At 36.8% G+C, this 22,739-nt stretch overlaps 1 protein-coding gene across 3 annotated transcripts in view; it reads left to right on the top strand.

Moving 5' to 3' along the window:
- LOC131048703 (zinc finger CCCH domain-containing protein 63) overlaps positions 1 to 22,086 on the top strand; it is an 80,110-nt gene extending 58,024 nt beyond the window's left edge. For all 3 annotated transcript variants that reach the window (XM_057982769.2, XM_057982768.2, XM_057982771.2), the window contains 2 exons: positions 15,618 to 15,715; positions 21,460 to 22,086. In XM_057982769.2, the coding sequence (XP_057838752.2) occupies positions 15,618 to 15,715; positions 21,460 to 21,592 (231 nt within the window). In that variant the 3' untranslated portion in view covers positions 21,593 to 22,086. The remainder of the gene's footprint in view (positions 1 to 15,617; positions 15,716 to 21,459) is intronic.
- The last annotated feature ends 653 nt before the right edge of the window (positions 22,087 to 22,739 follow it).

Genomic DNA, 22,739 nt, shown 5'->3' with positions numbered 1-22,739 from the left:
GATTATGAGGTTAGAACACTTGACCTTGAACAAACAATGGAGCAAGAGTTCTTGGAGTTGAATGATTCTATCATGACAATCCAACAAAGACTCAACAAAAGAAAAGAAAGATAATCTAGAAGCAGAAAATATGAGATTAAAGGAGTTCATACAACGGTTAATGAAACTAGTGAGGCAAGAGGCTGATATATTTGTCCCACCTATTTCCATTCCACAAGAATCATTTGAAAGTCTTGAAGCCATGGGAAGCACAAACCAAGAAGCGAGGAAGTGGATGAAAAATATCTCAAGGCAAGCGAAAGAGTTTCTACAAGGATTTGTTCAAATCGAAATGTATGATGAGATAGTATTGTTTGAAGGGAGAGTCCAAAGTATGGAAAACTAGTGGGAAGACTTTCCGATGGCACAAGATAAGACTATTCCTTGTCTCAAGGTATTGAGGGGGGATTCCTATCCAAACATTCATACAAGAAGATGTAATTGAGGAAGGAAATATCTATGATTTCCACTCTTGGTATACTTCCTTAATGAAAAGCAACACTTGATAGAGTGAAAGGAGAATGTGAAAAGATAGAAGGATCCATCAAGTGGATACAATCAAAGATCCTTACATCCTTGGAGGAATTATTAGGCTCGGAAATGAGTGAAGATGATGGTTTGAACTTAAAGGAATTGAAGGTGAAATTGAAGGCCACCTATTTTCAGGGGTTAGAGTCCATCAAGGAAAGCCAGTCGAATGAAATCCTTTCATTCATGATTTTAATGAATCATCTCCAAAGACAGAGGCGAAGTGTGAGAAGCTTTTCAAAGCATGCACAAAAGAATTGGACATGATAGAGTTGCAGCTTGATGCCTTGCCAAATGTCGCCATGGATGAGCTTGAATTAATCTAGACTTTCATTGCATATGGAACCAGGGGAAGAGATAAGGGAAATCAGATTCTAGAAGATAGTTTATTAGATGATTAGGTGTCATCTGATTTTCTCATTGGCTCTTGCTCATGGTTCGTGATGGGGAGAATATTCCATTTTCATTGTATAGCATTTAATGATTTTTTGTAAATCCTAATTAAGGCTAAGGTGTTTTAATCCTTGCCATTGTTTCTGGATCAATCTTGGCCCTTCATTTGTAATAAGAGCTCTATACAAGCTAGCTCATTTCATTTGTAATTCATAAGGGACTTTGGAGAATTGTTGCTATAGTGTTGCCAAATTGATATAAGATATTGAAGCTTGGTGATTTTATATGCTTTCTTGGAGCATTTGCATGGTTTTCTATCTTCTCAAGTCAATTTAGATTTGCTTAAGTTACTTTAGTTGAATGAAAGTTATTATGGATGGTTTATTATGGAACTCTTATGTTTATACCATTTACAATTTGTTGATAATAAGTTGTAGTGCATGGTTAGTCTAAACCTTCAAAATAAGCTTAACTTTGATTTCTTCACTCTCATTGATATGCATACCTTTTATGGATTGATGATTGTTAGTTGTAATTTGAATATCATCAAGCTTTACTTACAAGATTGCACCAGCTTTGCCTAGCTGTTCATTGCATGGCAAAACAAAGCATGGTTGAGTTTCACTAAGTCATTCATCATCCCTCGTATTCTAGGATTAGATTAGGATCTCTCTCAAACCTTATTCCTTTTTCACATGTCATTTGTGGTAGTAAGCAAGGCATTGCATTGAAAATCATTTGAAAAATACAATTAGACTCATAGGGCATTTTCCTTGTTTTGAAGTGATCATCTCCTAGAACTATTATGTAAGCCCCCTTGGATTACCGGCAATTAATATCAACCATTGAGACTATCCACATGTCAAGACCTGACAGTATAAACCTTGGAATCACCTCAAGTGATCATTTAACTCAGCATTTGGGAAGATTTTGTTCAAGAGAGGATAGAGTATTCAATACTTTATTCTATGTTCGAGGTGTCACAAAACACACATCAACAAATACCAAGCCCAAGAAGTAGTCGTTTTTGCCTAAAGTTTTCCCATTATAGATTTTTTGTATGTGTTTTCTATTTGAACTCATTTCCTTTATTGTTTTTCAATTTTCATTGTAATTATCTTGGGGTGAATGGTTTTATGGATTAGAAACAACACTTGACAGATTTGTAATTGGAGCAATGGTTCTAACTATAACTCATATGGGGAGTAAATATTGTTTGAAATTTTCAATTCTAATTGCAGATCTGAATGTAGTAGCTAATTGTTGTGTCAATCATCCAAATTCCAGCCTTGTATGTTGTATGACAGTAGTAATTCATTGAATCGGTAAAATAAGTGATCTTGTCAATATTTACAATCATAGTCTTCACAAACATTACTTGTAATCTATCACAAAGGTTAGGTGTTTGATCTGGAGTGCAAAATCTGGTATACTGACTTGAACCCATATACTAGAACCAAAAACAAAGTCCATTTAACATGCCAATCAGGTTATAATTGAATGCATGCCAATGTAATAACTTAAGCCCTAAGTTACCAGTTCCGGTTCAGATTCAGGTTCGGATTCACGGATTCGGCAAATTTGTTTTTTTCTTGGGTACGGGTACGGGTTCGTCCACACACACACACACACACACACACACACACACACACACACACATATATATATATATATATATGTTCAAACTTCAAACATCAAAATTATATATGTTTACAGTCCAAACATACAAATATGAAACATACAATGTAACTTTCCCATACAATGATACATAAATGATAACAGATAAATCATAAATCATAAATCCATAATTGCCAAAGCCAATAAATATTCTGATATTGATATATCGTAAATATAATATCATATTCATAATTTGCAAGAAAGATAATATTCAAGTTTCAAGTTTCAACTGATTCAAGTTTCAAAATGTGAAAATGTCATGACACAATAAATTATAAAGTTAAACATTCAAATTACAAGCCATCTGTGGGATTTAAATTCCATATTCATCTTCATCTGAAGCATCCAACCCAAGCCCAAGGTCATCAAGTGATTCAAATTCAGCATCAATTGAACCAATATCGAATGGAATGCCACTCCCACTAGCCATGTCTCTCTCAAATTCCATAACTGCCTCGTCTATGGAGACTTGGCAAAGTTGTGCAACTGTAGCATCTAAATCAGCACACTCAAGGGCTAGATCCCAATTCCTTGTTACACCCTCACTATATCCAGGGTCCTTATGTGACAACAAACGAAGGTTGGAGTGTACGTAGACCAAATCCTCAGCTTTCTTTGCACCCAAATGATTACGTTTGACTGAGTGGATGAAGGAGTATGTACTCCAATTCCGCTCAGCTGAAGAAGAACTTGCAACCTGTTACAAGTTAAAACATAATTAGAAATTTATAAATCATAAAATAAAAATATGATAGCATCAAATGGAATTGGAAAACTATAAAAATAAAAAATAAAAAATAAAAAGATGCATAGGGAGTTAAGTTTAATTGCAAGAGGCTCCAAGTAAACGGAGCCTTGACCATGTACATACCACCACTCATCAGCATCCATCCCATATCTAGTATTAAGAGCCACAACATCATGATTTTTTGCAGATACAAATTGGCCAAACTCCTTCAAGACAATATTTCTTGTCTCCTCATCTTGATATATCTTTTTAAAGGCAGCCCTATAGCTAGAAGCAACCTCTGCATCTCTATATGTTGGCACCCTCCTTGGTGTTCCAAGCATCTCTGCACTATAAAATTTTGGCGTCAAAGCAAATGCGAAGAGATGTAAGGGGGTGGTCATCTTGTTCCAATGGTCAACAACAATTTTCTGCACAACTTTGAAAAATGTTTGCGTTGGGTCATTTTCTTTTCTATTTATTACTTCTTTTATTTTTTCCACCATGCAATCCATGCCATCATAAATCTCACCCAAACATGGGCGATCAGTATCAGCATAGCTGATCATGCTCATGATGGGCTCAGTGAAATTCAAAACATATTCCTCATCATCCCACCATTTCTCACTAAGGATCAATGCTCTTACTTTTAGAGCTCTTTCTGTGTGGGACTGCTTCCAAACACTCCAAAAGCTGTTGACGACCATAGAACTCAAGGCGTCTCGCACCTTCAGAAGTCGTCTTAAGACGAGCCTGTGAGATGCAAATTGTGTTTTAGCAACCTAACATGACATAACAAAATACACAACATATATCAACTGTAAGTCTATAAAAAATACAAATTTAAAACTAAAAAATTAAAAAATAAAATTTAAAATTAGTAATTATAAATTACCTTCAACAACTCCAACTTGGAGAAGGTCCTAAAAATGGCTTGTGACATATGATGATTGATTTGTCACAAACATTTGAATCTCCTTGCCCTCCGCATACAGTTTTTTCACCCAATCAATTTGTGTGCCAAGCTTTTGCTTGATTAAATTGAGTGAGTGTACTGTGCATGGTGTACAAAAGATGTGACCATATGTAGCCTCCACTATAGTCCCTGCTGCCCTACAATTTTTAGCATTGTCCGTTACAACTTGGACAACATTTTGAGGCCCCACCATGTCAATGCATTCCATCAAGATATTGGCTATGAAACTTGCATCTTTCACTTGCCCCTCACAATCCACTGCTTTCAAAAACATTGCCCCTTCAGGACACACTGCTATAACATTGATCAATGGCCTATTTTTACAATCTTTCCATCCATCAGAAACAATGGTCACACCTGTTCCCTGCCATATATCTTTGATGACCTTCAACTGTGACTCTATGGATGCTTTCTCCTTTGCCAATAAGGTGGTTCTCACCTTTTTATACCCTGGACAAACATAATCATAAGGTGTATTGCAAAGAGTATGCACCATGTGCCGAAAGTAAGGTGATCTAACAAGGTTGAAAGGAAGCCCATTGCCATAAAGGCAACGTCCAATTTTGGAATCTGCAATCTCTCTCAGTTCATTTTTGAAGGCAAAATCCAATGGGCCTCTTTTCCATGAAGCCACAACATTCTGATTCTCTACTGCATCAACTGGTGGGTTTTGCATGAAAGGATGTGAACCAGCTGGTCTTGTGGAGCCAATGCTAGTAGAAGGCCTCTTAGACGTTGAGCTTGGATGGACAAGAGGATGACCAGTCTTTGCTTTGCTACTTATCCTATCAGCTTCCTCTTGTTCTCTAATATATCCCAAAACTAGAGCTTTTGACAAACCCCTTGCCATCTGATCCCTTACAAAATTTTATTCCACGCCCAAGGATGAAACAAAGGTGGCCTTTCACTTGAAAGTATGAGCTGGTATACTCAGTGCCACAATGGTTGCATTGCCAAACAAAACCCACACCACCAGACACTTGCTTGATCATTGTTGTGTAATGCCAAAGTGGTGAATCTTGATCAATTTTAAAGGTGTTATTTTCAGTTCGGACATTTGCAACTGAACTAGAGCTTGCACTTGCACTTCCAGTTCCAGCCATTATGTATGATTATATGAATCAGAATAATGCACCTAAAATGAAAAGAGAAAGCACAACATTATTGAAAAAAATTATTAAAATTTCGGCATTATAACCCCATACTATGCATACAAAGTGTAAAAAAATATACAAGACTTATTTTAAAATTTGAAAAAAACTTGAATTTTTTTTTTTTAAATTTAAAAAAAACTTGAAAAAAACTTGGAAAAATTCTTGAAAACTTGAAAAAAATTCAGATTCACTTACCTTTAATGGCTAAATCTTCCTTCTCCAGTGATTCCTACGCCTTTGATGCGTGTCTCACACCTTCGTAGTCGTCACCTTCGAAGAAAAATACAAAAATTAAGAAACCTGATTGTAGAGAAAAAATCTTAAAAAATGCAAGTTGAATAAGTTGAATGCATGTTTTGATGCATGAAATGCATCATAAAGGGGCGGATTAGGGTTTAGATGTTAAAATAGGATTAAAAAATTTGATTTTTAATTGTTTTTATTTGTTTTCTAACCCGTGGGCCCCGTTTTGGGAACCCACGGGCTTGGGTTCACCCGAGTTCTCCTTGGTTCGACCTGGGTCCCACCCGAGTTCTGCCCAGGCGGCTGGGTTCCCCGTGGGTCCTGCGCAGGACCCACAGGGAACCCAACAGCCTGGGCTGGACCCGAGTGGGACTTAGGTCGAACTAGGCTCAGACCAGGACCGGGCATGAACTAGGACCATGACCTGGGCATTTTAGGGAAGAACTGGTAACTGAGCTTAAGCCTATTCAAACAAGAACATGCAAACCTCAAAATGATTAGTATGTTGATGAATGGTTGGATGTGGTTGCTCATTGATCTAGCAACATGACGGCATTGTGAAGGTGATTGAGTGATGAAATGGATAGCTTAAGGATAGCATATGAAGTGATGATCAAAATGGGAGAAGAGGTCTTAGTTTATAGATTTTTCATGAATAGAATCAATGGCCAAGATTAAAAGGTAAATGGATGGCTAGGATTAAATGGGAGTGTGGTTGTAGATTTGGAGTCTTAGCTTTGTGACAAGTGTCACAAGGAGAAGTGAGGTATAAGGTTTAAGTGTTCTATGACGTGTAAGAGATAGGTTGACTTTTGAAAGTGACACGTGTAAGAGGTAGAGGGCATGTGAAAGTGACATGTCTATGACATGTGTTATAGGTAGGGTTGCTGTGATGTGATTTTTCATGCTCACACATGTGTGAGCAAGCGGGGGGTAGGGACGGGGTAGGGACACTTTCCACATGATGGCAAGTTTAGATCTTGATCCATGTAGATGGATTCAAGGGCTAGGATTGAGTGGACAAGGATTGAGGTGAGGCGGAATTTAATGATAGGAAAAATAGTAATTGAGGTTAATTAGCCTAAATCAGTTAATTAAGTATGAATCAATTAATTGATTTAGTGGGATAAGGTTAAACATAATTAAATAAATGTAAAGTTATTTAGTTAACGGTGAAGGGTAAAGATGAAGGTTAAACTTAATTAAGGCTGAGGGGTAAAGATTAAATTGGCTAGAATGGGATAAGGTGAAGTGTGGTCAAGAATGGACAAATTTATGTGTCTACAGTAATCCTCAAAATTCTTGAGCATAATGGGTTTAAAATCACTAACATAGCATGAGGTCCAACATGGTTGTCAAAACTAAAAGTAGTATTGAAACAAGAATGATGAAATTGTCAAACAAGTAAACCAGAGCAATGGATGAATACAATGTCTGTCTGAGGTGCATGCCTGCCGGGGATCATGCATAGAATTTAAATGGGTTGCCACACCCATGTAACCTTTGTGCGTTGGCCATTTCCCCCATATCTTTCTAGATAGTCCATACTGCTGTTTCCATGCACATTTCTGCTTTATGGACCTAGTGTTCTTACATTTTGACATGGCATGTGATGTCGGAAGTGTCAACCAAGGCCTGCTTGTTAACGCATGGTTAAATTCAGGTACAACCCCTTTGGAACAAGCAACATTCTCCCCTACGTCTTGAGTCGGGGCATGTTTACTTGAATTCTCAGTAGTCCCTTTGATCTCTATTTTGTCCTTGAGGGTCTATGATTATACCAATGTGTTGATGTGTTTTTAATGCACATGCAAAGACAAAATAAAATACCCCAAAGTATCGTATCCTCTCTTGAACAAAGTTACTCAAATGGTGAAGATTAGCTTAAGGATCACTTGTCACGACATGTGGATAAGCTCGTGGTTTGATGTGATTATGCTGGAATCACGCGGGGACTTACGTCAAATTGTTGAATGCTTGAATTGCTGGAACTTGATCATCTGATGTTGCAATTTTGTGATGTTATTTATCCTAAGCTAGCTTGAGTTGAAAAAAAGGGCAAAAGGAAAGCGTTGAGAGAGTCTATTCTAAGATCTAGAATGTAAGAAGATAGGTGAATGATTAGATGGAATCCTACTAAGCAAGGTATCACCATCAACTTGAACAATTTGACACAAGCTCAGTGCAATCTTCTAAGGGATGATTCAAAGATGTTCAAATCATTATCATCAAACATTGATTACCATCCAAGTTAATGCATAAACAATGGACGTATACCAATTTGAAGTTAATCTCATATCATTCCAATTGACCACACAAGGCACACTTACATTCAGCAAGAGGCTAGTGGTATGGACTAAACGAATTCCACACAAATGCATTCTACAAATTCTTCATTCAACCTAATCAACATGAAAGCAAATGAGAAGTAGAAACCATGAGACTTGTTGAAATAATACATTTCACCATAACTTCAATGCAAAGAGTATCTCATTTGCAAGTCTTTAACAACAATTTCTTCTCCTCCTAATCTATTCTAACTTCTATTCTATTTTCTATTCTTCTCCTACTACTATTTACTAATTCTCCTGCTACTAACTATTAACCTTTACAAATGAAGAGCTTGAGCCTTTTATAATGCTCTCAATACAATTCAACGACTCAAATCAATTTGAGATCAATGGCCGAGATTCTACAATGAAAACCCTAATTAGGGTTTGTTACAACAAACTCTTTTCTGGCCAATGAAATAATTACAACATTTTGACACGACCAATAGATAATAGGGGTAGATGCCTCGAAGTTTGTGCTGTCATGGATGTATCAGGTACGTTGGATCTAGACATGTTGATGTGGAACTTCCCTAATTGGCGGAGTGGTGATTGGGATGCCATCTCGACTTTGCACTTGTAGACTCAATTCGTCATTATGAAGGGATGTGGAGAGATATCTCTTGATACTCAACATTTCAAGTTCGCTCAAAGTAGTGGTGATGAGAAGCATTGATGTATTGAGTCATTCCTCTATCCTCACTTGCTTGCCTTAGGGTGATTGTATGACTTCATCCATCGCACTCCTTTGATCTCTTCATCATGATAGGATGAGAACTTAGAAGGTATCCTACTCCATTTGTTGTTGCGCTTGCTTCATGTTGCAGCTGTTGAAATGTTTGAAGTCCTAGCATTTTGAGTCTTCTTCCGTGCCTTTGAAGTGTTCTTGATGCTACTTCCAGTCCGCTTCTCCATCCTTTTCATTAGTTATTCCTGCAAAACAAAAGAAGGTATTAAGCACACATGATACATAACTTATACAATCTCTAATTTGATATAATCTTCGATTTTATGTGATTTGCAGGTTGATAAGTGCATCTATAGAGGAGCTCGCTCCTTTTGATGACTAAATTTGCTATTTTTATGATGAAATTCACTCAATATGCTTCCTTGCTGAGTTAATTTGCCCTCTTCTTGATGAATTTTGTTGCCAATGCTTGATTGAAATCGCTGCCCTGCTGATCAGATTCGCTGGCAAGGGTAATGAATTGCTTTGAGATGATGTTCAAATGAATGCTTGGAGTCTCTTTATATAGGTGTCTCCTTTGAGCAAATAAAATTGAATTTTCTCCCTAAAGGAGGCCGACTCACCACTTATTAAAAATATTTTCCCTTTTGAATTTGAATTGTTTTTTCGACGCTAAATGTGTTTGATTAGTCTTTGAAAGGCGTAAAAGTGCATTGAAACATAAGGAATTTTGCTCTCAAAAAGGTTCTCATGAAATTCACTCCTATTGATGTTGACATGAAGTTCGCTCCTGAACCCTTTCGCATGAAGTTCTTTCCTCTTGGCTTGCACATGAAGTTCACTCCTCTTGGCTTGCACATGAAATTGGCTCTTAGACCAAGGCACATGAAGTTAGTCTTAAATTTCGCCTTTCATCATCACTTTGACTCCAAAATCACTCTTTCCAAGCATTAAATTGGCTCAAAGCAATGTTCTTATTAACAATCTTCCAATTTCGCTCTTGATCCCATGCACATGAAGCTCACTCTTGGAGGCCACCACATGAAGTGAATTTCAAACCAAAATTGAGCTCGCCCTCAACCACTTTAATTGCTTCATCAATTCAATCTATCCATTCAAGTGCCTCAAATTATACTCAATGTGCAGTCTGGGAACAAATTCGCTCTCAATATGGAGCACTTGAAGTGAATTTCGCTCCAACTAGGGAGCATTTGAAGTGACTTTTCGTTCTCAATGAAGAGCACTTGAAGTAGCTTGCAAATACACCTTTGAGTCTAATCAAATTACTTTGTCTCAGTTTGTATCTATGTGATTAAGCATTTCTTCAGCTTCTGTCCGCCCAGGTTGGAATTTGTCTCTTTTAACCTTCCAGTGTGTGCGTCCTCTCTTGATCTCACTAGATTAGTAATTCGATGTCTTTCATCTTTTGCAATCTGACTTTGATATCAACCTTCATCCATGCGACTTGAAAGCTTCATCTTTCATTTTCCAACCCTCATCTATGTGACTTGAAATTTCGCCTTAGGTAAATCTGCTTTGTCATTTTTTGGGAAATTCGCCATCTATGCATATGAAAGTGTCACATCAACCTTGAGGAAGGCTTAAAAAATTAATCTCGTTCCTAGCCAAGAGCAGTGGAAGGGAAATTTCGCTCCAAATGCCATGCACATGAAGTTCGCTGTCAAAGGCATTCTCATGAAGGAAGTTCACTCAATTACTCTTGCTCGTGAAGTTCACTCTCCTTGGTTTGGACATGAAGTTCGCTCCCCTTGGATGGCGCATGAAGTTCGCTCTATTTTGGGTGCACATGAAGTTTTTATATACTTGACCAAATTTTGCCCCTACAACCTTTTTATATACATGAAGTTCCTTTGGACTTAATATCCTTTGCCTGGATCATGTTTGATGTGGCAGCAATTAACCTTTGTTATGCACATACAGGCCAGAATTTTGGCGTTTTATGCACAAGCATCCAACAACCTTAAAGATCTTTGTACAAAATTTTCATCATGACTGAATTTTATCTCTTGTTAGCATAATCAAGTCGGCATTTTGAGCTTCATGTGCACCAGAATTTTGGCATTTTGACATCCAACTGCACAAGAGAGGTGGTATTTGGGGCGTCATTTGCAGGAGTAAGCCTATTTGATCAATATTGTTCACCTTATTTCGCTCAGGCAGATCGGTGTTCTGTGCTTTATGGGCACAAAGTGGCATCTTTCACCTTTGTTTTGAACAGAACTTCCCTTTGCTTGTGAATTTCAACTTCCTTAGTGTATTGTTGTTTAATCCTTCGTGTGATTATATCACTATATTAGTGAGGTCCTTCCTTCATGTTGTCTTATTGAGAAAATCCTGTATGTTGCAATGGCCTTCCTCTTTTATTCACCATTCAATTCCTCTTGAGCATTTAGATCTTTTCCCTTGTGTTGAAGAGTCTCCATCCTTAGTTTGCCATCATCTTGTATTCCTTGCATCACACAAAAGAGAACATCCCGAATCAAAACTTGAGAATGAAAATAAGATACAAGTAACTGAGACAAGATAAATGTTAGCAAACAGCTTTACAACATTCATGACCATCATTGTCTATCCAAAATCATTGACAATAGACTTCCTCATAAGCCCCTCTTTTTATTGAAACTTAGCAAAAATTTCCATCTGCTGCTCTGCTATTTAATTTCTTCTCAAATCTGATATCCTTATCTCAGGATCTGCCATGATTTATTTGTATCTTTGCTGTAACCTGCTTCTCTGATTCACTTCTGTATGCATTTTCAGATTTTGGAGAGGCTGTGCGCAGAATGATGGAACTTTGAAGAGATTCATATAATATGGGGTAGAAAACGCAGAATGCCTTGCTTCACATTCACCTCCACTGCTAGCACTTGCATCTGTGTCGATTTGCATCATGCCGTGAGATAATTGTTTGGACCTTTCCTTTACTGCTGCGACTGCAATCTGCTCTCTCTATGATCTAATTTTGAATTTAAATCCCCCTTAATGTTTTGTTCACGTGACACATCTTTAACTTCAGAGGTCAGCTTGTTATTTTTTGTTGGTGCCACACCTTGCACTGTGTCTTATCGTGGCTCATGGTGGGGATATTAGGGGTCAAAAAAATGGTGAGGTGGCTGCCTTCCCTTAAAAAAAAAATAAAAAATGTCTTAAAAAACTTTTTTCTTCACCTTAGAGTTTGGTTGGGCCCAATCAAGGCTACGGTGGTAAAGTCAGTATGCCTTAAAACAAGCTTTTAAAATCTCCATTTCAGATTTTGTGGGGCCCAGCATGTGTGAGAGGAATGTGAGGGAAGTGGTAAGGGAAGCTGCTACGTGGGGAAAGAAAGGAATGGCATGTTGGGGAAAGGGAGACATAAGGGTGTGGATGATGAAGGTAGGATATAAGTGGGTTAAGGAGGTTTAGGATGTGGGAGGTAAAAGGGGGTGGTGAAAGGGTTAGGATATATGGGGAGTAAAATGGAACAAGGCTATAAGGGGATAGGAGGTGATAAGGAAGGGGTTGGTATAGGGTGTAAGGGGTAGTGAAAGGGTTGACGGTAGGTCAATAGGTGTGAGGTAGAGGTAACCTTAGGGAAATAGGGGGGAAAGAGTATGAGTTGTGAGTTAGGAAAATGGGGGTTGGGGAATGAAGGTAGATGAGGATAGATAAGTGGGTAGGGAGGTTAGGATGGGGGTAAAAGTGGGTAATGAAGTTTAGGATATGTTGTAGTAAATGGAAGGGTAGCGGTATAGGTGGTTAATAATGAAGGATGGAAGGCTAGTGGGTGAGTATGCTAGGATGGGAAGAGGGTTAGGGAGGTGAATGAGATGGAAGGGGTAGTGGAGGTAAAGGTAAAGGTAGTGGTAGGGGTAGGTTAAGGATGTGGGATGGAAGTTAGGAAATATAAGGTAGGTTATGTAGGTGAAGTGGGTTAGTATATGGGGATGGGTGGAAGGAAGGGTAGATGGAGTATAGAAAGGTAGGTGGGTAGACGATATTGAGTGAAATGGAAGGCAGCGAGGAGAAGTGAAAATGGTGGTGGCGACGGTGAGGAATGGAAATGGGAGTGATTGGGTTTGGGCACCCACTGACAGGACTAGGAGAAGTGGAAGGGATTATGCCTTGGATGGGCAAAGGGAGTGTTGAACCTCACTTCTTCTCAAAGAGAGAGACTTGGCCAGCTTTTGAGCAGCTACAAACAAAAGGTTAATAGCAAAGACCCGACAACAACTAACAAATAAGCTAAGACGACTAACCTAGAAAGCGAAAAAGTTGGGGTCCCCATTTGCAATGGGGCGATGTGTGAATACCTCAAAATTCTAGAGCCACCTTGTTTGGATTGCATTCTGCCATTTCTATCTAAAAGCACTGCCAGATGTTGGACACTTACCGCTTTGCACAAGGACCATTGCTGGGCTGCTACTGCAGGACTTAACAAATCACTTGTTGACATCAAAGTTGCATGGACATAGATATGGATACGACCATTTTTGAAGACCCCCAATATGGATACGGTTGGATATGACATTCACAAAACACATACACATATTTAACTCAATTTTCTAAGCTATTAGAGGAAATTTCATTACTTCAAAAGTAATATAGACATAATTGCTACATAAGTAATCATAAATTGATTTAACAATTTACAACATCTAAAAAATAGTAGAGTTGCATTGGAAGATAACCCAAAAAATGGGTTGCTGAAATAGAAAAACATGTGCCCAGGGAGGGGCATAGGCGTATCTGGCTACGCTGGTTGACATCAATACTTTATAACAGTGCTAATAAATTGAAGCAAATAACAGTACTTATCAATGACAAAACTAATTTGAACTCTGAAGACAACTTTATTACAACCCTTGTTATATTTGGACTTTTCATATCGCTGGTGCCTCTCAGAATAACTTTAGGGATCATTACTCTTCCTTAACAACCCTTCACAAGACATATGCTACTTTGTTAGTTTCAAGATCATGTAGCTCTTCCGTACAACTTTTTATCTGTGGTGACTGTAAATTACCAAATAGCTGAATTCCATGGGACACATCCCTGGCCCTCAAACCACATCACTGCCCCAAATGGTGTTTTGAGTACGGCAGAACAGCAGGGTACATCCCTTAGCTGTCCCCAAAAATCCTCAATCATTGAAATATATCTGAAATGTGTTTCAAAAGTAAGAAATGCTGTGCAGATGTTTGGCCGTTACTGAGATGGCTGGGGACATTGGAGACCAGAATCCTCAGTAGCAACGTAATTTTTTATAATGTTTAAAAAAATTTGTCTATAACATTAAAAGACTGTTATATATATTTAAACTTTGTATATATTGAAGTACCCTGGGTTCCCTAAAAATGGCCTTTGGACTGAACTCGCTGAAATGTGTCCCCTACCGTCATGCCAAGCCCATCCCAGAAGCACCCTGGTACATTGATAAATAGTCCAACTGCCATTTCTAACCATGAATTAGTATAACTGTTGTTTCTAATTTTTGGTAAGATTAACACCCACATTTTTCCATAGCTTGATGGAGTTGACTGGAATTCACAATGGTTGATTCTTAGAAATTCTGAAAATTAGATTTTCAACAATTCTATTATACTTGGTTAATCTTATGAATGTTTGGTGTCTGTTGGTCATACTATATGTGTTTGACACTGTTAAGTTGTTCCATGATTTTAATGCTTGTAAGTCACCAGCGTATTAGGACCTACTTGCCTGTTAATTGCTTCCTGTAAACCATTGTTGTGTTAATTGATTGTTGGAGTAGATGGAGACTTTGAAGTCATCCTTTGTGGTTGATGTTTCTGAGTGATTCCTGAAGGATGATGATGTGAGATTAAGTGCTGTTTGTTATGAATCACCTTTTATAGTGTTGCATAAGCTCATTTTTACGAGTATTTATTCTCTATCAGAAATACAAGTTGGTTAGTCATTGTGATGATACATAGTGTGCCCATTCGGTACTGATTATCGATGAGTGTATTGTGTAGGTGTAATTTGAATCTGGGCATTATCTTTTACTTTTCTCATTGGGTCGAGGAATCAAGATGGGATTCATAATCAATGTTCATTAGTAACACTAAGACAGAACTCTACCTAGCATTTAGGTTTATAGTTACCATTTTATGAGTTATTTAAAATTAAAGCTGACTGGCATTTTTAAGCAACACACTACTATTATTCAAAAATTGCTAATGCTAATTTCTTACTAGAAGGTGAGACCAAATGAAATTGCTAATGCAAACTTTGGAGGCAATTTATACAACTGTATACTAAATTGCATGTTGCAGTCGCCTAGTTTTTGGTCTCATCTGCATTTGTTTTTCAAGGAAAGAAGAAAATTTTGTCTGTGGGGGGTTACATGCCCTTAGAATATGATGTGTATACTTATTCTTAGCTATATCTAGTGTAGCTGTTACCTGCTTTTTTGAAACATGAGCTTGTGTTTGCTGTAGTTATAAATAGCTTCTCATCTTGGCGCAATATGAGGTTACTGTTTTTGTCTTTTTCATATAAAGTAGCTTCTCCTCTTGTATGCAACACTAATTTAAAATATGCTGTCACCATGCTTTAACTTGTTGTTATTTCTGTAACACTAATATAAAATAGCTGTAGTTATAGAGTAGTCATTGACTTAGATGGAAATATCGACTTGATGCACCTGTTATTTCTATTACTTTGAGCTTGTCTTTTGATCTTTATTTGATAAATTATTTTACAGTTTTTAATGTAGCAGGCAAAGCCCTATGTTATGTAGTTCTTTTGGATTTTGACATACAAGTTAATCCTGTAAGTGAGAAATGAGTACTATAACAAGATACGCTTCACTGAGAGAAACATTCTTATTGCCTTGTCACAGGGTATCCTAGCGTTGTGTGGAATGCATGATGAACAGGCAAAGCCAGTTTTACTTTGTTCTTGTAATGACAACAGTGTGCGACTATACGACCTTCCATCGTAAGTGCTACACATGCTGAAAGTTTATTGTATCTCGCCTGGACATTATTTAGATGCTCAAATAATGTTGTATTTTATTTATTTACAAAATGCAATGTCTCACTGCTAAAACTTATTTTCTATGGGTATTGATCATATAAATTAAATTTGTTTAAAAAGAATGCTTGTACTTATACACACGTCACAAAAATTCTAATTTTATGTGAAAATAAACTATAACCTAGAATATCAACCTAAAAAATTGATGAATGGGTTTGCCTTTAGAATTTGTAGATCAGGCTATATCTTGTAAAATGGGCAGTAAATGTATGTCGATATACATACAAAAATGTTAGGAACTGGGAAGGGCAACTGAGAGAGGGGGGGGTGGGGGTGAACCAGTTGTCAATAATTTATAAACCAAAACAGATTATTCCAACTTAAACTTAGTGCCGGTAAACCAAACTTAAATGCCGGTAAAACAGATTAACAGTTATATCAGTATCGGTGTAACTTAATGCATGAAACAAAAAGAGAAACAACATCCACAACACATGACACATAGATTTTGACGTGGAAACCCGGTAAAGGGAAAAACCACGGTGGGAAACCTTATCCACAATCAGATGATACTACTGTAGATAGTAAGTGTATACAAATGTGGTCTGCAGATGAGAAAGGCCAACCGCCTAGAGCTCACTGCTCAATCACAAAATAGGAGTCACACTGACTACACAATTGGATGGTTAAATCCAATGATAATGTACTGCTCAAAATAGCATCTGCAATGCTGGATTCAGTATCGGTTTAAGCTCTGAACATGAGTGTCAAACACTTTCATAACCTTCCTTCAACCTTCAAATAATGTTTGCGTGATTCGCACAAGGATCTGCTTATTTTTGCTCTTCAATATTCGAACAGACTCATACCATATCCCATATCCCGATCTTCAATAAGATCTTACAATCATATATACAAAACCTAAGACCAAATGTATAGGTCAGCTCACTAAAGATATTACAATTAAATCAATTACAAATAAGTCTTGATGCGATACAACATGTCGTCTCAATACATTTACCATATTATCCAATCAATAAACAATCTCCATTACGTGTTGTGCTGATCTGGAATAGATATCATGTACTGGTCCTTAACCTAGACCTATCTGCCGGTAAAGGCAAATCTGTCAACCCAATTAGACCAATAAGCAAAACACCAAATCCAAACTTCCAATCCATGTCTTCGACGTAACCAAATGATCTCCAAGTTATCATTGCTGCCGTTGAACCATATAACTTGCTGGTGAACATATACCGGTGACTGTGCATAAGCCACTAACCATACCGGTGAACACAATGTAGACCTCCAAGAAGACAAGTTTTGACATCAATGACAAAACCAATGCAACACATGACGAAGTCATCCATAATACCAACAAAAAAGACATTAGAATTTACACATGGACTCAAACCGAGGTAGAACACAAGCTGCAGTACTAGATAAATTGAGGTTAAGCTGTGCAATTCTGCTATTTTTCAAACTACAAAAATGTTACAGCTTGATTAAGTGGTCTGTGACTCTGTGTTACTAGGAATCTGATGCGTGGACCAAACTATTAGATATCAACTCATGACTTTGAGTAAGAGAAATGTTGACTGTTTAAATAATCCAGTAATTTTCTATTTTTGAACACAATCTGTTCCACGTCTTATAGTTTAAAATTGCAGATATTAATTACTGCTCTCTAAGTACATTTCCTGTAGCATTTAACTTTTTCATGGTCTTTTTAGTAGCATTTTGCTGAAATTTCAATCATACTTTCCCAGTTCTGCTGTAAACTGTTGAAATTTTAGTCTTGTTGTAAGAATGAGACTGAAATTTATCTGGTTTTAGCTGTAAAAGCTTTAAAGTATCAGTTGAATTATGCTAATATAAATTTAAAATAATTTGTTGTTGAACTGCGATTTGCATTTACATAAGAAAGTAAATCTTTTTTATGGATCTAATATATTTTTGACTTAGGGTATATAATTAAATTATTAATGTGTTGTTGATTGATTAACGAAGACATTCAATTTGTTAATTATGACAATCCTAACCTTGTTTACGATAGTTGAACTAGGACTTGAGTGAGTATATTTAAATGTATTTTCTGTATTAAAATAGCATTTTTTGATACTTTTAGCATGTGGCACCCGTGAAGTCCCCTAATATATGTTTCTTCCGCTAATATTATTGTTGAATTTTGGTTATCCTTGAGTTTCAGATAGTTTGATGTGTGCATTATTTGAATATCTTTTTGTTGTGAGGATAGATGTCCCGATTCTTTTATAACCTACTTTGGCTTAGTGCTAAGGACTGAGGGGAATCTATTGCTAAATTCACCCAGGGCATATTATCCCAGCCAAATCTGTTTAAAGCATCTTACCTTTTTGCTCAGCAAGACTTCATCTCCAGTGGTCTCTTTCTGAGTCAACTTCCCCAATAAGCCAAGGGCCACTTGACAAGTCTTACTGAGGCATCTATTGGAATACTATGAATGAAATTGATTTTTTGCATTTTATTTTTTCTTCAACAATAGCTCTCTTCCATTATGTTTGAATCAAGGTGCAGAAAACCTGTCTACATCACTTTGGCATGTTTAAAAAAATGTCATAAACCAGTGTATAGATTATTTCTTTTCTTCTAAGTCAGGAGATCACCTACCATACCCATTAAGGATAGAATAGGGACATTTGTGCCCCTAACATTTTGGATCATCCGCAGATGCTGTGTTTTGATGTTTTGACAATCTTTTAAGATTCTAATTGTAGGCTTCACCCATCCCATGCTTCTTCAGGTGTCATCTATCTTTTTTACTAGGCCTTGTTATGAGCATATAACGTGTTTAATGAATACCTCAGTCCATATGTTTCCATATAGCTATGAGCATAATTCTGTCCATTTCAAGAATTGTCCTATTCTGTTTTTCTCCTGCCTTCCAATAATTAATGACCAGTAGTATTTGTAGCATATCGTTGATATATAAGTTTCTTCATTATCTGTTCTAAATAGTTTGCATTTAACTTCAATCTACAACACATTACATGTTATTTGTCACATACTCTTAAAGCTGATGAATATTTAAAAGAGAATTAATTTAATGATGTGTATATATACCGAAGTGTTTCAAACAGTTGTCGATAGATTCCAATGAAGTGTGTATAGATGTTTGTTTAAAACATTATATAACATAAGATTTAAATTGCTAGGCTGGGCAGAGTAAGACGGTGGGTATTGGGGAATGCTAGGTCGCAGGCTTCGTATTGTTTTAGGTGAGGAAAATCGGAATAAGTTTGTAAGCTGATAAAGAATAGGTAAAAAGTTGCGATTAAGTTTAAAAAAATATAAATATACATTTTTAAAATTATTTTTTTCATATTAAAGAATAGAAATTTAATGACAAATAGTGATATTGAACAATACATTTAAACAATTGATGATCATATTATCTTATCAATAAAATAAATAAAAACAAAACTAAAACATTGATATTTATAGTAAATAAATTCTTATAAACCTTTAAATTCAAATTTTGAATTTAAATTTAAAATAAAACCTTATTAAATTAAATAAAGTAAAACTAGAACTGAAATATAAATTATACCATATTAATAGGAAGTTAAATATTAAGTATAACTTAAAGTCATCATGTTGGTGTCAGAAGGTTTATTCAATGTTCCATAGAGACACGTCTCCCCCCCCCAAAAAACCTGTGTCCCCTGTAGGGGGACGTTTCTGAGACTTGGGGACTTGGGTGAAACATCCCCCCACAGCACCACCACTTCCACTTCCACCACCACCACCACCTCTGCTGGGGATGCCGTTGGGTTGCTTCCTGTATGCCACATGCCATTACATACCGATTGCAACCTTTAACTTCGTGAAAACTAGTTGGCCTTTCATGGGGCACTCACAGAGATGTTATATTGCAGATTTTGCCTTTAAGATTTCAATTGACTTCAATTTTTATATAAGCACTGCCCCCACACCACCACTCTGTCGTTGTCCCCTTACCATCCCATCACCGCCTCCAAACTTAGGCCATTGGTCACCCCGTCCCTGAAACTTGTCCCCGCATCCCTCCATCAGGAAACTCTGTGGAACATTGGTTATTAACTTATTCCCTAACAGGTTCCTTTCTAGGACCTATTCACACCTAGTAGTTATGCTAACTTAGGTAGCTTCTATAGTACACTTAGGATACTTATCTCTTTTTTACTCTTTGCATATGATGGACACTTGTCTTAATCCTATGCCTTGCTAGGTCTCTCCTTGGCTTTATAAGCAAGGCTTCTCTTGCATGTTTTGCATCTTGTGAATGTTGTATTCGCATTGTATTTTTGATTGTTCGAATATTTCTTGTGTGTGGAATGTTATTTGGTGTTTTAGATTGAAGATCTTGGATGCTCACTTCAACATGGTATCAGAGTTTTGAATCTGGCAAGCCCCTTCCCAATCTAGAGAGTTTCTGTCATCAAGTTTTTTTTTTGTAATATCTTGTAAATTCTTGTATGCTCTTTGATGGGACTCAATTTTGTAAGTGTCATTTTTGTTTGTACTTTGTACCTCTTCTTTTCTGTGTCTTAGTGGTATTTGGCCCACGTTAACATTTGATTTGATAAATTCTAAATGGGTTTTTCAAGTTCAATTTTATGCCTTTGGATTTTGTGTTAATCTCCCCTTTCATATTTTTAACTGATATGAGAGGGTATGATAACGTAAATTGTGAAGAATGAGGCACTTACCTGTCATGCAGTCCTTGTGGTAGTTACAAGATGTACTTTAAAAAGGATTGATGTATAGGCCACTAAATGAGCAGTACATCTATCATTGTCAATTACTGTTGGCCATTCTGATACAGATAAAAGTGGTGCCTAGTTCTGCAAGGCTGTTGATGGCTTCTGTGATAATCTACACACCTGTCGACAAGACATTAGTGTTCTTTTATTGTGGAATTACCGTCAGTTGTTTTGGAAGCTCTATCAAGAATAAGGTAAGCTGGTGCAGTGCCTTGCTGATTAGGATGCATTTCAAGTGTTAGGATCTGATACTAGCTTCTATAACTGTCAGTACCATCGAATTATAATCTCATCACTGGTGTATGCTAGTTTATAGTGTGTCAAGTAGATGCTTTGGTGGCATCTGGTCCAGTTGATTGGAACTGAACTTGAAATTGTAACATGTAATCAAAGAAGAAATCACAGACAAATAATATTATAATTTAAAGGGAATTTTTAGAAATGGCGTTAAGTTTCAGTCTGCATTTAGTATGAATCCCACACATTGGATATGTCCTCAAGTCTCATGGACAACGAAAAAAAGTCTTCTTAACTCTAACATTGGAAAGGGTGTGGGAAATGCTTTCTTTTTTCTACATACATAAGGTGGCATCTGTTTTTTTGAATTTCCTAGCCTTCTAATATTGCTAGAATTGAAAACCATTAAATGATGTTCAGAACTGGGAAAAGTACCATCTATAATGTTGGAAAGTAGACAGAATACTTTTTTGTTCCACCTTTAAAATTCCTGTGGAAGCTAAGATTGGGATATTTAAGCTCATGTGATTCCAGTTTGGAAAACATTTTTGTTGCCGGGAACTCTTGTATATTACTATTGAAATGTTGTTCCGTATTTGATTACAGATCATTAATCATGATGTGCTTGAGAAACTTATATTAACTCATGTTTGTTATATTAACAGTCTCCAATGATGTTTTCAGGTTCAGTGAAAGAGGTAAAATAATTTCCAAGATGGAGGTGCGTGCATTCCAAGTTGGACCTGGTGGATTATTTTTCACAGGCGATGGAATGGGTGAACTTAAAGTATGGAAATGGGCAACTCAGGCATCATGAGATACTGCGAAAGTCGTTTTGCAATGAGTTTCCGTTTTGAAGAGAGGCCTTTTTTGATATGTTAATTCTGGTACATTGCCAGTTGGGAGCTTTTCAATGGTTTGGGCTGCAAAGTCAGTTGAAAGATGTCACGTTCTCTGTAATATTGTTAAGTTAAATGAATCATGAGCTATTCAAGGGGAAAATGTTATTCTGCCAAAGTATGATTAATGAATTGTTTCAGGTCAACTGATTCAATATTTTGAATTTCTATACAGTAAAGAAAAATTGTTTAGGCTTTGTCCCGGCCTTCGCTGTAATTTGTGCCACAAATTGGCACTAAATATTACCAGGCCACTTACCCTATTAGAGCTCTGAGTTGAGAATGCTTTTACCTTTGAAAGTTCTTTATAGTTGAACCTTGAACCATGTCCCCAAAAAATATTTATGTGTTGTATTTGGATCAACACTATGGTTTTAAAAATATGCAAAAAAGATAACATACGTTACGTTAATCTTCTCAAACAGATAATGGAGGTTTTTTTTCCAGAAATATACAATTCGGCTTGCATGAAAGTGTAGTGGATGTTCCATGGTATTGAGTTGAGAAAATTACATTTGGTTTCAACATTTTCCCCCCTTGTAGTTCAACTTAAGTCCAGTTAGATTTCTTGCGACTTGATTTTCCTACATATCTAATAGAAATATGGTTTTGGTTGTACAATCTTATAATTTTGTTTAGAAAATATCTCATGTATATTATTCTAATGTTTATATAATTAAATAATTTAAATAATTATGAAGTTTATCAGTGAACATATTTTGCATAGCTGGATTTCTAGTTTCTTTTCTTGTGCATTGTCTTTTCCATCCCAAGATTTCCCATGTGTATCTGGCAGAATCCTTCACGCCCCAGCAGACAGGTCATAGCATTCCACTTTGTCCTGTTGGGGTGAGTTGTGATATGCCATAATCATTCCTTGGTTCTGCTGGGGGTAAACTGTGTTCGTGAATATTTAATATTCTCCCTTTGTTATTTCTACATTTGTATTTTGGACGGGTGCTTCTACCGTGCTTTAAATTCTGGTTGTGGTCCAAAAGAACTGGTATTGTAAAATTTGAGACGGTATGAATCACATATGAAATGAAGTGTCGACATGCCTTTTCT

Source organism: Cryptomeria japonica, chromosome 11, assembly GCF_030272615.1.
Source record: "Cryptomeria japonica chromosome 11, Sugi_1.0, whole genome shotgun sequence".
In the NCBI taxonomy this organism is placed as follows: domain Eukaryota; kingdom Viridiplantae; phylum Streptophyta; class Pinopsida; order Cupressales; family Cupressaceae; genus Cryptomeria; species Cryptomeria japonica.
The sequence above is the reverse complement of the archived record's forward strand: the minus strand, read 5'-3'. Positions and strand labels throughout refer to the sequence as shown.